The 16,517-nt window shown below is 45.2% G+C and overlaps 1 protein-coding gene across 5 annotated transcripts in view; it reads left to right on the forward strand.

Moving 5' to 3' along the window:
- AUTS2 (activator of transcription and developmental regulator AUTS2) overlaps positions 1-16,517 on the forward strand; it is a 1,174,081-nt gene that overhangs the window by 192,501 nt on the left and 965,063 nt on the right. For all 5 annotated transcript variants that reach the window (XM_039507742.1, XM_039507744.1, XM_039507745.1 and 2 more), the window contains one exon: positions 14,452-14,636. In XM_039507742.1, coding sequence (XP_039363676.1) covers positions 14,550-14,636 — 87 coding nt within the window. In that variant the 5' untranslated portion in view covers positions 14,452-14,549. The remainder of the gene's footprint in view (positions 1-14,451; positions 14,637-16,517) is intronic.

The following is a 16,517-nucleotide window of genomic DNA, read 5'->3' on the forward strand; positions in this document are numbered from 1 at the left end:
ACCCACAGTTGGGAGCAGGCATCCCAGCACAGGGAGATAAAAGCGCAAGCAATGCTAAAAACAGCAGTGTGGACATTGCAGAATGGTCTAACCCCCTTAGAACATGCCTGTCCTACCCCCTGGTCCATACTCGAACGGCTAGCCCATGCTGCAGTGTCCATACTGCTATTTTTAGAGTGCTCACTCAAGTGGAGCCAGTGCGTCTGTCTACCTGTGCTGGAGTGCTCATTCCCAGCTGTGGTTTACATGTACTCTGGGAGACCTGTACATCCTTAGGGCAGGTTGGAAGGACTGGGCCTGCTGACACCCCATAAGACTAAGTACGTGTCCTGAGCTGAAGCTGTGATGAACTGGTATCACAAGGAATCCCCATGGGTGGAGGGTTGAAGGACTGCGCCTGCCAGAGCCCATGTCAGGGTGATCTCTGGTTAGCTTATTAGCAAGCATGTAGGTTCTTCTCTTGTTTTTAATGTTGTCTCTTTAGTGCTTGTCACCTTAAGAATGAAGTAGGTTTGCATAGGAAGTGCTGTGTGGCATCTTACACCTGTAGCAATTACACCTGTTAACTCGTTCTGAAGAGAGCCAGCAGGTCCTTGGGCAGTCTATCTGCGCTGGGAATAACAGTGACGGCAGGGAACTGTGCAGCCCGGAAATACCCCGCTCAGAAGGGAGAGAGACATGGGTCTCCACCAAGACAACAGCTGGAGAACTAGAAGCCTGAGAGTGGGCACCCTGGGCTGAACACGCACAGTTGCCCCAAACTGTGACATGCATAGTGGCAGCAGTGGATTGTATGAAAATATATTTGGAACCCTATAACTATGTACCTGATATCTCAGAAGTAGGGTCTCTTTTCTTCCTTAACCTGGGCCTCCTGTGAAGTCTCTCTCCGTGGCTACAAGCGCTCCAGCTCAGCCACTATACTCAGGGTCTTGTACAGTATTAATGATCAAAACTTCTCTCACATGCTGACAAATCATAGCAGCCTATGGGCTAAGGGTTATAGTCCATCCGCTCTTATTATTATCTCATTCCTGCAAGAATCACCCCATCTGCATTTTGTAGAGGTTCCCTGCTTTAGACCACATCCTAGTGTAAGGCCGTGAGAAATGGATTTACGCTCTGATTGTGACTGAGAGAGCTGGTGAGGCTGTTTTAGCAGCATCGGTAATAACCCTTCTGCATGTTCAATGTGGTGTCAGGCGCAGGGCTTCAAGCCTCTGGGCCCAGCTGGTGTAAATCAGCATATTATCAATCATTTATTATGGCTACATGCTTCTATTGCAGGAGCACCTAGAAGCCAACCAGGTCAGGACTGCCCTATGGTAGGCTCTGTACAAATACATAGTAAATGACCCTCCCTGCTGCTCCATTGAAGTCGGTGCAGATCTGATGATTTATGCAAGATGAGGACCTGCCCTGCTGTGTTAAATATGTCACTAGGGAACATCTTGTGACCCAGTATAAAATGTCTGCATCTGTAGAAAATCATCTTTTGTTGGTGCCTAAGGTCTATGTACAGGCACCGTTCCTGTGTAAGGAAAATGCAAATATACAAGTTGCTATATAACCGTGGGTAAGTTCTTCAACCTTTCTGCCTTAGTTGTCCCAAGTGCTCAAAAATCATGAGATTTTCTTTCTTTTTTTTAATAATAAATTTGCTGTTCTTGGTTTTCAAGCCTTTATAGGGTTCAGATTTTCAAGCTTTTTCTCTGCAACTCTGAAGGCTAGATACTCTTCTAATTAAAAAAAAAAACAAAAAAACCCCCAGAGACTCTCTCACATAATCACAGGACTCCAGGAGCCAGGACTTCAAGGAAAATATCAAATACCCCCAGACTCATTATTGTTGGCAAGGAATAAGAACACTTACCCACCCTCCCAATAGTGATGTGAGGCCTCATTTCTACATGTGAGATGCTTGGACAGAAGGCACTATTAAAATGCAAAGTTTTATCGTTACTGTTTAGCCTCAGCTGAAATGTGCTAGATAAGTGCAAATTGCTCTTATAAATCATAAATATCAAAAGGCCATAAGTGCATAATAATGGCCTAACTGGCTAATTTTGTTTTATTTTGCTACTAGGAGCATTGTAAAGAAGTAGAACAAAGAAATTCCTTCCCGCCGTGGTTTGGCCTATGACTCCAAATAATGATAGGTGACAGTAAAACAATACCCTGGCAGACTTTTAGGAGCACTTCCTTTTCCTCACAGAGCCAGTGATTAAAATTGGTTCTGCATGGAAGGGAAATCATTCTAAAGAATTGTAACAACACTGTGATGGAGGTTAGGGTCAGCAGATTATGAATGGGTCATGGAGCTTTTCACCTCTAGGATAATGGCTGGAATCCAGAGCAGGCTGGTGGTGAACAAAGGAGCGTCTGCTAGGTGGTTTCTGTAGATGGAGTTGGTGGGTACCTACAGCACAGAAGTTTAGCAGTAATTGAGTCCCCACATCTCAGAAAGAAGGATGTGGATTGAATGGGCAAGGGAAACTGAGTCCCGCAGAGGCAGTTCCTCCAGAGTGGAACAATCACTGTAGCTCTTCTGTGGAGTGCAAGGACTTCACTCGCTCTTCGTTGTTAATTAAGCCCCTCACTTGACATTAACTTTAATAGAGTGTGAAGATGAGCTTCTTGTTTAACTCTAGACTTTCCCCACCATTCCCCTTATGAACTCTGAACTGTCATCCTATTATGTGATCAGTCTTACGCCATAACACCCCTGCGCCTTTCATAGTTGTGTACAACAGGGAGAGCCGGTTTGTACATAGATAACTTTGCTTGTGCTTAATGCTGTGCTGCCGGTGCACTCCCTTGACATGCACAGCTTGCTATTTCGATCACAGATGATTTGTTAGGCATAGGATAAAGGGTGGTTTGGGCAGTAAAGCCCAGGAGTAGGATACGGGCATTGTTGCAGACGTCCTGTCTAAACGTAGGCGATAGCCATTGAACTAGACCTTTTCCCAGTCTCTAAACTGAACCTTATCTATGCCTCAGTATCCCCATCTTACAGATGGGGACGAGAATACTTTCCTACCTCCCAGGAGTTCTATGGGGATGAATTTCACTAGTATCCCTGTGCAACCCTCTCTTTCAGGTACTGTAACAGGGTGGCTTGCGTTTAAGCTGGGAAGCCCGGGGCCAAGCCAGCCTTGATAAGATGAGCTTCACCTGAGAGGAACCAGGTGATTCCTTTAAACCTAAAAGTCATCAGGGAAGGTGTGTGGTTGAGAGAGGGTTACTGAGACTGCCTGAGGCAGGAAGCCTGGCAATAAGCTGGGGGATGCTCTGGAAACAGAAGCTGAAGCTGGCTGAAGAAGCAGGTGCAGGGAGCGAGACTCTCACTGGCAGAGGCCTTGAACTGTGACCCAGTTCTGGGAAAGAAGGCTGGGAACCCCCCAACTAAGGGGGGAGAGAGACAACGAATTGGGGTTGGGGCCTGGATGGCCAGCGTGTATTGTTGAAGGAGAAAAGAGGACTGAGGTACTGCAGAGGCACCCCCGCCAGTGAGGGGGCTCTTGGGAGGCAGGGAGCGGCCAGCATGCTACAGATATCCAGACAGCCTCTGTGAGCATTGGCCTTAGCTCTAATGGGAGATGGGTGGTGGAATGCCCCCGAAGTCAGCATCCTTCAGCGGGCTAAAGAGGTGGTTCCTGTTCTGCACTGGGAATATTAACGCTTAACATGGCTGTTCTTGTCCAGCTCTGACATCTGTGGCCTTGACCTCCTGGCCTTGTTTTGCAAAAGAGTGCCCGAGGCAGGGAGTCCTGGGGCAGGATCAGCAGCGCTGCTCAGGGAAGAAAGCCTCCTTGCAAAGGGGGAAGAGTTTGGAGCCTTCCCAATAGACTTACCCAGGGGTGAGGTGAGCTGGGCTGGGCAGCTAGGGAAGCCTGATGTGGCCGCTCCTGAGCATGGGGAGGGGATCAGGATCTCCATTCAGCACAGCCAGCTGTGAGCATCCAATGGACTCCACTCCCTAGAGCTGCCAGGCTTGTGGGTCGAGCCCTCAGCGCAGCAATTAGCTCAGCAGCGCGTCCTGCTCTCGTCGCTGTATTCGGTGTGCGCTATTGTGATCATTCAGTGGCCCCGTATAAAATCAATATCCGACTGAGCAGGACTGACTACACTGCCGCAGGCTGGAGGAAGTCCCCAGCCCAGCAGCCGCTGAGGGAGGGATGAGCTCACTGGCCCTGCTTTTTAAAGCCACCATTTTAAAGTGGCGTCCTCCTTTTCCCATCCGAAGGAGAGCTCCATGCCCCCAATCCAGATTTTAATTGCTTTGGGCCTTTTGGGGCCGTGCAGTGCTTTAAAGGTTCTCGCTGACTGACTGGCTCTGGCTGTGCAGTCAGCCTCAGAACCATAAATACTGAAATCCAGTCCTTCAGTGCCCTACAGATATGTTCGCCGCACACTGTTATTAAACTCTTAGGGTCGGATCAGCCTTTCCGCTCCGCTCGCACCAGGAAAGATCAGCTTGTTTCACCTCCTGGGGCAGCTGCTGCGAGTTTGATAGGCGAGCAAATGAGGCCGCCCGACTGGACTCTCAGAGCACCGTGCAGTAAATCCTCTGGAGGTCATGACCTGTCTGAGGACTGAGCAGCAGAACCACCACACAATGGAGCAGCCTCTCTTTGTATTCCAGAAACCGGCTAACAACAGGCATCGGTGCTATTTAAAGCACCAGCCAGTCCTGCTAGAGCCCTGCCCAGCATGATCACTCTGCTTAGAAATCACTCTGCTTTAGTCCTTTTCAGGGATTCCCAATTCACAGCCACTCAACTCCCTGCCAGAGCAGAGTAAGCCAAGCAGATCACCTGCAGGTTACTGTTAAATACAAACTAGCCATTCCTATTAATCTACCGAGAAAGATATTAGCACATTCAGGTCAGAGCTGCCCGCCCATGGGCTTGGTTCTGCAAATGCATGTATGTCTGCAAACAAATTTAGGTGCAGCCCTCAAGTTTCAGGCAAGTAGCCAATGTGGGTGTTTGTGTGGCAAATCTAGGGTGCCCCGATCCATCTGTGTATCTCCCTCTCTGTCGATAGCACAGCTCCCATCACCATCAACCATGGGGCATGACATGAGCTGTCACCCGGGGCCAGCATTTCACAAGGTTTTGTTGCTTTTTAATATCTTTATTCTTATCCTCTGAGTGCTGCGGAAACACAAGCCCTTCGGTGGCTTGTCACAGTGTGCGGCATGTTCAGTCTGCCCACGCCCTAAGGAAGGCTCATGACCTTTTCCCAATCCCATCACTTCATCAGAACTGGCCAAACTCTTCAGCCATCGAAGTGGGGTCTCACCCATCACAAATGCTCCCCACATGTAGAATGTACAGTAACTCCTCACTGAAAGTCATCCTGGTTAATGTTGTTTTGATGTTAAGTTGCTGATCAGTTAGGGAACATGCTCATTTAAAGTTGTGAAATGGTCCCTTCTAACATCGTTTGGCAGCCGCCTGTTTTGTCCACTGTTTGCAGGAAGAGCAGCCCATTGCAGCTAGCTGGTGGGTGGTTGGAACCAGGGTGGACCAGCAGCCCCCCATCAGCTCCACCTAGCAGCTCCCTACTCCCCTAAGCTCCCTGTGCAGCAGCTGCCTGCAGTTCAGCTGTGTCCCTCCCCTCACTGCCACGTACTGTTCCTGCCCTCTGCCTTGGAGCTGCTCCCCGAGACTCCTGCTTGCTCTACAGGGGAGGGGGGAAGAGGAGAGCTAATGTCAGGGTGTCTCCCCCTCCCCACTGCTCCTGCACCCCACTTACCCCATCTTCCATAGAGCAGGGGGACACATGAGGGAGGGAGCTTCTAGGCCAGGGGTCAGCAACCTTTCAGAAGTGCTGTGCCGAGTCTTCATTTATTCACTCTAATTTAAGGTTTCGCGTGCCGGTAATACATTTTAACGTTTTTAGAAGGTCTCTGTCTGTAAGTCTATAATATATAACTAAACTATTGTTGTATGTAAAGTAAATAAGGTTTTTAAAATGTTTAAGAAGCTTCATTTAAAATTAAATTAAAATGCAGAGCCCCCCGGACCGGTGGCCAGGATCCGGGCAGCTCGTGTGCTACCTTCAGCACGCTTGCCATAGGTTGCCTACCCCTGTTCTAGGCAGTAGCTGTGGTCTCAGGAGGTCTCAGCAAGCTGATTTAATTAACAAGGCAGTGTACTTAAGCCTGGGGTCAGCTACTTAAAGGGGAAATGTGCATTTTTTTCTCACACACAGGGTGTGTGTCTCTGTCTGCCCTCCCTCGTTTCCTACTGCCTCATAGAGTGTGAGAGTTAACCCTTGAGGGCTTAGTCAATTGCTAGTTCATTTAGCAGTGAGGCACCCACCCTCTGACTCCTCCACCTCAACCAAGCTTCACAATCATCATCATTGTGTACCAGTATTAAATTGTTTGTTAAATTGTGCGTGTGTGTACAGTCTTTTGTCTGATGAAAAAATTTCCCTGGAACCTAACCCCCTCATTTACAGTAATTCTTATGGGGAAATTAGATTCTCTTAAGATCGTTTTGCTTAAAGTCGCATTTTTCAGGAACATAACTACAATGTTAAGTGAGGCGTTCTTGTACTTTGTTTATATAGGCTCATTGGCCTTGATTTACTGTAAAGTAGCAGAGTTCCCTCCACCAAACTCAATGTAATAGGATGCTGATAGAGTAACAACCAGAATAACTGAGGGTGCTAACATGCCATTGTGAGATGCATGGGATTGATGGGTAGATTGAGAGGGCAGGTTACAGCAAAGAATAAACATGTTGCTTTCTAAATCAGCAGTGACATCCCTTACATAGGACCTCACCCCAGGCCCCAGTCTTTGAGCTGATATGGTTCCAAATCTAAATGAAAGAGAAATGCAACAATCACTGCTTGGGATCATCCACAATTATGGCGACTGTTTTACCTTTTGCCTGTCACATTAATATAAGGACACTGAAATGCAAAGCGGTAATACGGGCCTCAGGAAAGATATTGCTCTCCCTATGCCCAGCATTTAAAAACAAAGGCTGTACTTCACCGCATTCAGAAACAGTGTAGCTATCCACAGAACCACTCCAACCATACAGAAAAAGGGATATTTCAGTAAAGGCATCAGTCCCGATTATCCACGGCCTTGTATCTACTATGACAGCTGTGCAGAACAGGGATGGGATGTGACCATAAGTTGGAAGTGAGTGGAAAATCCTGCCTTGGTTGCACTGAGTTAGTAGCGTTTACACTTGCTTTGAACAGGTGTAACTGACATGGAAAATCGATATTATCAAATGCACTGCTGTAGTCAAGCCCTGAATGACTCCAGTACAGTGAATCCTCCAACACTTGGAGGAAATGACCTAATGATCTGTTCCTCTTCTGAGGTCTGTGGTCAAGGAAAGACCATTCTTTGTCCTGATATTACATGCCAATTTAAAGAAATACTGTAATAATGTTCGTCGCTTACAGAGCACTTCACAGGTGCAAAGTGCTCTACAAATGTGCACCGAGGCATGTGTGCAAGCCACAAATATGTCATAAAGGGGGAATAATCAATTAACAGACATTGATTTGCGAAATTCTTAAAAAAGGAGGGTAAGACCAAAGCACAATCTCGACATGGCTGCTGAAGGGAAACAGCATGGCACGATGCATTTAACAAATGACTGTGCAAACTCTAGAGCTTAGCTCAGGACGTCATTGAATGCTTAGGGACAGAATCATTGTGAATGCTATTGATGGCTACAAAGCAACCCTACACCCAGCTTAACTGGCTGCTTAAACCAGGTTTATATCTGTACTGAGTCACTGCAGTGGCACAAAGCAGCCAGAGCATGCCAGAGGGACAGGAGACCAGGTTCAGCTCTCAGTTAGGTGAATGGAGTGACTCCAGGACGACAGCCATGTACCAGTGCAGAATTTGGCCCAGGGAGCTGTTTTCCCCCCCACTATCAGTCAGTTAACGGATGGATAAAAACACTCTTTCAAGCAGAGGCAAAGTGAGCCATGCGCCCATGTGCTATACACTTGGAAAAGGAGTAACACTGTTACAGAAGGATAGCCAGAGGCTGTGCTACATAACTGCTTGTGCACACATCCCTGCCAGTGCAGCGCTTACCTCCGTGTGGGTTGTGTTGCTGCTATGCCTGCACTGTGGCTGACACAGTCCTGGTTCAGAACTCTATGGAACAGAAAAGATGGTGTAATTCAGTTAGTCACACTGCTGATGTTACTTAACTACGAGATATGCTGCCTAATTCTAAACTACTGTCCAGCATGAGGTAATGCATTATACTGTTGATCAGTATGTTCTGCATTCAGACTTACGAGATCATGTGGCATTTCTAGCTCACCAAGCCACCTGGTCCCCAGTCCCTGGAGCTGTGTAAAATGTTGCTACTTCTCATGCTCTTTGCCCAATTTTGTGTGGGAAGCTTTGGCACGTGATTTGACCTCTCGCTATTTTAATATGTGGCATTAAAGCCATGCCTGCTTTTTTATTTATTTATTTAATAGGATGCCAACTTTGTTCAGGAATGGGCCCAATTCCCTTGGGAAAAAAATGTGGTGCATTTTGCAGAAATGTTCCCTAAATCAGAGTTAGTAATGAAGCTTGAAGAGAGAGAAATTCCAATATATTTAATACACAGCTAGTGCCTCTGTGGAAAGAATCTGTTCCATATTCGGTCTGATGCTTTCAGTTCTGTGCTGCAGCTTTACAGGGTCTTGGTGCTGGCTACCCCCAGACCACCTCTGACGGCCTGAGAGCTGACTCCAGGAACATGAGGTTCTGTGAGGACTAGGAGTGAGGTCAGTGGGACAGCTGACACCTTCATTTCGCTGACCCAACAGCCGTGATAGGGTCTTATGCTTTGTGATGTAGACCCTGTGGAGATGAACACCACAGGAAGTACTGCCTAGGAAGGCCAGACTGACAGCTTCCCTTGTGACCTCAATTGGTCCAGGAACCTATTAAAGTCCAGGAGGAATTCCAGGAAGTGTCATAGAATTATAGGGTTGGAAGGGACCTCAGGAGGTCATCTAGTCTAACCCCCTGCTCAAAGCAGGACCAAACCCAACTAAATCATCCCAGCCAGGGCTTTGTCAAGCCTGACCTTAAAAACCTCTAAGGAAGGAGATTCCACCTCCCATTTCCAGTGCTTCACCACCCTCCTAGTGAAAAAGTTTTTCCTAATATCCAACCTAAACCTCCCCCACTGCAACGTGAGACCAGACAGAACTCCTCGTTCTGTCATCTGGTACCACTGAGAACAGTCTAGGTCCATCCTCTTTGGAAGCCCCTTTCAGGTAGTTGAAAGCAGCTATCAAATCCCCCCATTTTTCTCTTCTGATGACTAAATAATCCCTCAGCCTCTCCTCATAAATCATAGAATATCAGAGTTGAAGGGACCTCAGGATGTCATCTAGTCCAACCCCCTGCTCAAAGCAGGACCAATCCCCAAATGGCCCCCTCAAGGAATGAGCTCACAACGCTGGGTTTAGCAGGCCAATGCTCAAACCACTGAGCTATCCCTCCCCCAATCATGTGCTCCAGCCTCCTAATCATTTTTGTTTCCCTCCGCTGAACTCTTTCCAATTTTTCCACATCCTTTTTGTAGTGTGGGGTCCAAAACTGGACACAGTACTCCAGATGAGGCCTCACCCATGTCGAATAGAGGGGAATGATCACGTCCCTCGATCTGCTGGCAATGCCCCTACTTATACAGCCCAAAATGCTATTAGCCTTCTTGGCAACAAGGGCACCTTGTTGACTCATATCCAGCTTCTCGTCCACTGTAACCCCTAGGTCCTTTTCTGCAGAACTGCTGCCTAGCCATTCGGTCCCTAGTCTGTAGCAGTGCATGGGATTCTTCCGTCCTAAGTGCAGGACTCTGCACTTGTCCTTGTTGAACCTCATCACATTTATTTTGGCCCAATCCTCTAATTTGTCTAGGTCCCTCTGTATCCTATCCCTACCCTCCAGTGTATCTACCACTCCTCCCAGTTTAGTGTCATCTGCAAACTTGCTGAGGGTGCAATCCACACCATCCTCCAGATCATTAATAAAGATATTGAACAAAACCAGCCCCAGGACCAATCCTTGGGGCACTCCACTTCTCTGTGTAACCCTAACCCTAACCCTAGTGATGAACCTGCCTCTTGGCTAACTCTAGGACTCAGGATCTACCTTTGGTGCTGTTTCTGGCCTCTAAGGCCTGTCTGACCAAGCCCCTGTTTGTGACAAGGAGTGTATATTGAAATGACTGTTGCTGGATTGGAAACACTGGAGATGACTTTCTGAATAGGAGCAATAAGAATGAGGAGTACTTGTGGCACCTTAGAGACGAACAAATTTATTTGAGCATTAGCTTTCGTGGGCTAAAACCCGCTTCAATGGATGCATGCAGTGGAAAATACAGTTGGAAGATACAGATACACAGAGGACATGAAAAAATGGGTGTTGCCATACTGACCATGGATAGGAGCAGGCAAAGGTAGGAAACAGCGTGGCTGGTTGAGTTTCAGGTAGATGAGCAATGCATTGGAGTGGCTGAAAATAAAAAGCAGTTGATGCTGAGCTGAATGGGAGTAAAGTTGCTGGGAGTAGCATGGGACCAAAGGTATGAAGGGGGATGGGACCAATCCACTTGAAATAACAAGTGTGACTAATGAGCAAGTGGCCTCTTGGGATCGAGCTCCTTGAGGGGGTCCCATCCCAGGCAGACACCATAACTCAGCCTGACCCTATCGCCCTCTCCGGAAGTGGGACCAAATCTAGGAGGAAACAACTTGTCAGCTATTCCTCCAGGAGCAATGAAGGAGACAATCTGTGGTCTGACCTTACCCAGCATCTTAGTGGTCATCCTCTTTCTGAGGGGAGCCCATGCATTTTAAGGCTGGCCCATGCATGCCAAAAAATCAGGAGAATCCTATGTGAGGTGGTCGAATAGCCTGGCAGGTTTGGTGTGTAGGCAAGGAGGTGATCGCAGGTTCCTCAGAGATATTTCACTGGCACACCCGGCAATGCTAAAGCTGCTGTGCAGTGCATGGTGCCTGTTCTTCTGTTATGCTCCAAGCAATAACTTGTTCTGTTTCTGTCTGCCATCAGTGCTACCGCTAACGGATGAAGCACTGAATAATGTGTATAGATGAACTCTCATTTCCCCAAACCTGCAGCAATCAAATATCTGCTATATAGTTATTATAAAGAACTTAGCCGAGTAGTTATGCACCGACATCTATAACACTCATTCTTCGTAAGGACATAAAATAGAAAGTCGGACCTTGTTAGCACTACGGGCCCAAATCCTGCTTGCCTTCCTCTCGGAGGTAGTTTCACAGATAGCAACTGGGTTCTACCCAGTGATTGTAGTAAACAAATGTCTCTGTATTTGCTTGGATCCTTCTTTCATTTTAACAGTGGCATAGAGAGCTGCTCAAGTGCAGAGAGCAGCAAACAACCTCCACCAAATCTCTCTCTATTTTCTCATTTCACACAGGCTGCTGAATAGCCAGAAGAATCTCATATTGTTCTCTGAATTATTTTCCTCTCTTACTGTTGTTGTCTTATTATTTCATCTTCCTCCCCATAACTGGCAATACCTATCCATCCATCTTAGAGTCCTTTCACTTTCTATGCATTCTTGTTCATGTCAGGTTGTTAGTGCTTGCAGCTGAGATGACTGTGGATGCCTTTATTTTGTTGTTGTTATTGTTATTGTTATAGTTGTGGCTTTTCTTTTCTCCTCCTCTGTGTGTGTGTGTGTGTGTGTGTCTTGTTTTTTGGCTAATCGACATTACGAAATTTCTATTCAACCTGTTTGTCAGCCTTCAGAGCAGCAGAAGGAATGAACTATCACTAATATTATTTTGTAGCCGATAAGATTACTCTTCTCCCCCATTGTGCATGCCTTTCATCCATGTACTGTGGCAAGGCTGAGATTTGTAGGGATCACGTCAACCAAATCCCACATTAGCGATAGTCTTTTAAAGATGATTTTTATCATTGGTGTTGCAGCTAAGACCCGGCACCAGGCAGTTCATGTTTAGAATCTGAACTGTTGACCAACATGATTGGGGTTTTGGGAGCGGTTGGATTGATGACAATTGTCTACTGGATTCCTATGCAATTAAACATAGTTACCCCTCCTGCTTGTTGCTAGCCAGCAGTATTTATGAGAGCCATTACTGGCAATTTGTGATGAACTAATGTAGCAATACCTGTGTGCTCCAGTGACCTCTGATGGATTATTTATGATGGACGTGATTGTGTAGCAGTTATCTTGGCTAGCTGAGGGCTTTGAGGGGCAGTTGCGGAGTACCCTCAACTGCTATCAAAGTCCATTCTAGCTGAGAACACTCCACACCAGACTGGATCGAGCCCTATGTGGATGGATGATTTAATGATGAATTTGCAGGCCAGAGGCTCGGAGTTCAAATTCTGGTAATTTGTTTGACTTCAAAGATGCAGATTAAAAATTATCTGGGGTACTGAATAAATATAATCACTTCTGAAGTGGAGCTCCTCAACTTGATTTGAAAATCTGATTGCACTGTCTGTTTAAACAGGACACAGGTCAGCTTCCTCTTCTGCAGCTAATGGATAAAAACAGAATTTTTATTAGCTGTGAGTTATGAGAGAAAAACCTATATAATGACGGACAGCCCACGGCTATGCCCCCTCAGCTTGTAATGGCATTTGATTTCATCAGCTGTAGCAAACCGCTATAGCATGGTCGCTGTCTGGATGGAAGGCCTCCAAGAAAAACTAGCTGTTCAGGAAGAGCTGTTCTATAGATAGCACCCTTCACTCTGAGTCATTACTAAACCAATGACTCAGCATTGTCTGAGGAGGCACCAGGCTGCTTACGCAGCTGCTTTTGGATGGTGACGTTAAACTGACCGCTCCTGGTCCCTGATACTAAACACCCCTCATTGTTATGAAAAGTATCATAGACTCTTCAGTGCCCTGACCACATTTCAGTTGGGTAATTATGCTGCTCACCTAAAAAAAATCCTGTGTACTTGCAGTTGCGTAAAGCATTCATCCCTTTCTATGTACAGTGGAGACCTAGGGTTGCTGCAGGCTGGTTAAAGGGTTTCTGTCAAGACCACAGTAGCTTGCACATGTCTGTGACAGATATGGTCATCACTGTGCACCTGTAACTTGTGAAAGTCTTTTGTTACAGCAGAGTTACGAACACCTCGGGAACGGAGGCTGTTTGTAACTCCAAACTGTTCGTATCTCTGAACAAAACGTTATGGTGGTTCTTTCAAAAGTTCACAATTGGACATTGACTTAATACAGCTTTGAAACTTTACTCTGCAGAAGAGAAATGCTGCTTTCCCTTTATTTTATTTTTTAGTAGTTTACCTTTAACACAGGACTGTGCTGTGTTTGTTTTATTTATTTATTTATGTGTGTCTACTGCTTCCTGGTTGTGTGCTTCTGGTTCCAAATGACATGTGTGATTGGCTGGTCAGTTCATAACTCTGGTGTTCATGACACGGAGGTTCTACTGTACAATGTTGCTTACTATAGGTGAGAGTCTGATCTCCTCACGCTAACTGATCGGTTGCTCACTCTTGGAGTAGGCCTATTCATTTCAGTAGAAATGCTCCAGGAGTAAGGTATTAGCCAAAGTAGAATGGCAAAATCGAACCCTGGGTGAGCCAAAGAAACTAGTGAATCTTAACCAGATGCAGTAGACAGACAGAATTATCCGATTGCAGCTCACAATAGGGGTTAAAATGTGGGTATATACAAGGAAACAGGTGGAGTTTAAAATATGTGAAGTCGTTTTCATGCTCTTTGGAGAGAACTGGTAACAGGGGGGTTGTTAAAGATTTTTACAGCTGGTACCTAGCACTGGGTGTAAGAATCATGAAATTCTCATCTAGTTTAAAAGCAACTTGAGGAGCACTTGAGCTAATTGGAGGCACGCTAACCTTGAAGCCATTTTATACCTCTGTGGTGTTTGTAGCAATTTTTTCCAAAAGGCATATCAAGCCTATTCAAGAATTAGTGTCTAGCTCTAAGCTGAAAGCATATTGGGTGTGTGTGCATATGTGTATACATCCTTGTTGATTTAGCACCATTTCATTTCAAATGTCACTTGTTTTGCATACTGATAACAATGGAAGAACTGTAGCATATCAGATCTTTCCACTGACTCTAAGATCTTTGGAGTTAATCTGAGCTCACTACGACATGCAGTGTAAACTATGCTGCCATTTAAAAAATAAATAAAAAGAAATGAAGAGACCTAAGATACTCAGTTCGAAAATTTACCCATGAGTGCAAAGAAATTCAAAAAGAAGCCTGCTGGTGTTTAAGTATCGCAGACCACTTGAGGAAAAAATGAGGTAGCAGTTTTAACGTAATGTATTAAACTCTGTGATGTAAGATTTCCTCAGAGGCATTTTAACCTTTTTAAAAACAAATTTATTTGCTCTCTGCTGCTGCTATTTCAGGAAGTGGTGTTGAGAAGACGTTTCCTCTCCTGCCCAACCTGTGCTGAAAGCCTAGTTTTGACCGTGGCATAACAGCCTGCTGATGTGGAAACGAACATATGTCACAACTTTGGTATTACGGCTGTACTGCAGGATCCAATAGGAAAGGAAGCCAAGCTGGGGAAGGTGCATCCCCTATGTTAAATGCAAGTATCCTCCATAATTAGAAAATGTGATAAGTAAATGGATGTGTGGTTTCAGTTGGATAGTGTGATAAATACCAGTAGTAGCTGAACTCTGAATAAGGCCTCCTGCTATGAAAGTTTCTCACTAATATAATTTTTTTGCCTCCTAATATTGATTTGGGTCTTTTTCTAAACCTACTGGTGTTCCTGCTTTAGTTTACAGTTAGCACTTCCCTTTCCTTTAGGAAGACAAGCTGTCCAAGTTAATCCATTAGCGAGTTTTCTACATTACAAAAAACACATGGTGCTTCATGCTTCATTAGCAGACAGGGGAACATTCCAAATCCAGTGTTACTGAGTGTGTCAGATTCTTCTGGCTTCCTCTCCAGACTCCTCTTTCCCATTTTATGTTTAATATTAAAAGAAAGAAAGGCAGCAAATGAAAATATAACATCTTAAAGCATTTGACTTCACCCTGTAAATCTGGGCTCAGATCCCTGCTCTGCTGCCAACACTCTACTCTCTATGGACTAATACTTCCTTCTCAGATGGAACAGATCTGCACTTTGTCTGGCCCAGAGATCTCATTCTCCATGCAAGATTGTCCACCAGTTTTTCCCCTGCCCTGTTCAGAGTGAAACAAAAGAATGAATGTATTCCAATAACAGATCCAAGGCAAGATTGATAGTGTTGAGCGTCCCATTTTCTCAGTTTAGTGTAGTGTTGCAAACAAGACTAGTAGTGGAAATAATGATGAACAAAGGATGCAAAACTGAAAATACTCTGTCATGAGTTTCTGTTGATCATCCAGTAAAAGTCTTGTTCTTGACATTTGAAACTGAGGGTTTTTTTTAATGTAATGGTTCATGTTGTATCAGAATTCAGTAATTTTGGTTCACGGGGGTTCATGTGGACTCTTTTTTCTCAGCTGTTGTCTGAATGGGTTCTGTAGTAAGTCTTTAGTTTTATACACTCTGTCAGATATGTATTCCAGCCACTCAGGGATCATCATCAGCCTCAGAAGTATTGCATGTTGTAGCAGATAACTTCCCCCTCTCCCGCCTCCTTCCCCTCTCCCCCAAAGCAGGCAGAGCAGATCCAGGGTCAGGTAACAGGTATGTAATAATAATAATAATGCTCTCAGGGAGGAGATTGCCTACCTTGCTCATGGCTGTCCAGAAAGAAATGCCTGTACAATTAGAGAGAGATCACAGAGACACCGGACTCTGAAAGAGACTTGCACCCCAAACCATATACGCAAATGGATTTATCACTACAGGTTCACCTCCTCTAAATATAGCTTTTGAAGTTGCATCAAGGTAAGACTGAGGCAAACCCCAAAAGATGTTTCCTGGTGATGAGCTGGAAAACATGTATGGTTCCTGCCTGAAATCATAGCTAAAGACTCATGAACCTCAGGAAAATCCACGATGAACCTGGCCAGTTTCCACTTTGAGTTTGTACTGGCACCAAGTAAGTCTCAGGTCTTGTTTATAAAAGTTTCCAACAACTCTTCTAATTGTCTTTTTTTTTTATTACACTGAAGAGCTTTACATCATTTTACTATGTATGGCCTAGAGCCTGTAAATACTTACCCACAATTGTTGTCCCATTAACCATTGTTAGTTCTATTAACTTACTTATTCACTTTCCTGGAACTATTCATGTGCATAAAGTAAATCACATGCATAAGTGTTTGCAGGATCTAGGCCTACGTTTGTTAAAGTGGTTGAGAACTAAGGCACTACAAAAGTTAATCGTTACCCAGCTTTGTAATGTCTTTACAGATCTTTGGAATAAATGCATTATAAAAGTGACAAGTATGTTTATGCATTGTAAGAAGAATCCATCTTTCAATAACAACATTAACCAAAGCAGTTTGCTAATTGAAGGAGTGTTGAG

This window comes from Mauremys reevesii, linkage group 20, assembly GCF_016161935.1.
Source record: "Mauremys reevesii isolate NIE-2019 linkage group 20, ASM1616193v1, whole genome shotgun sequence".
Lineage (NCBI taxonomy): Eukaryota > Metazoa > Chordata > Testudines > Geoemydidae > Mauremys > Mauremys reevesii.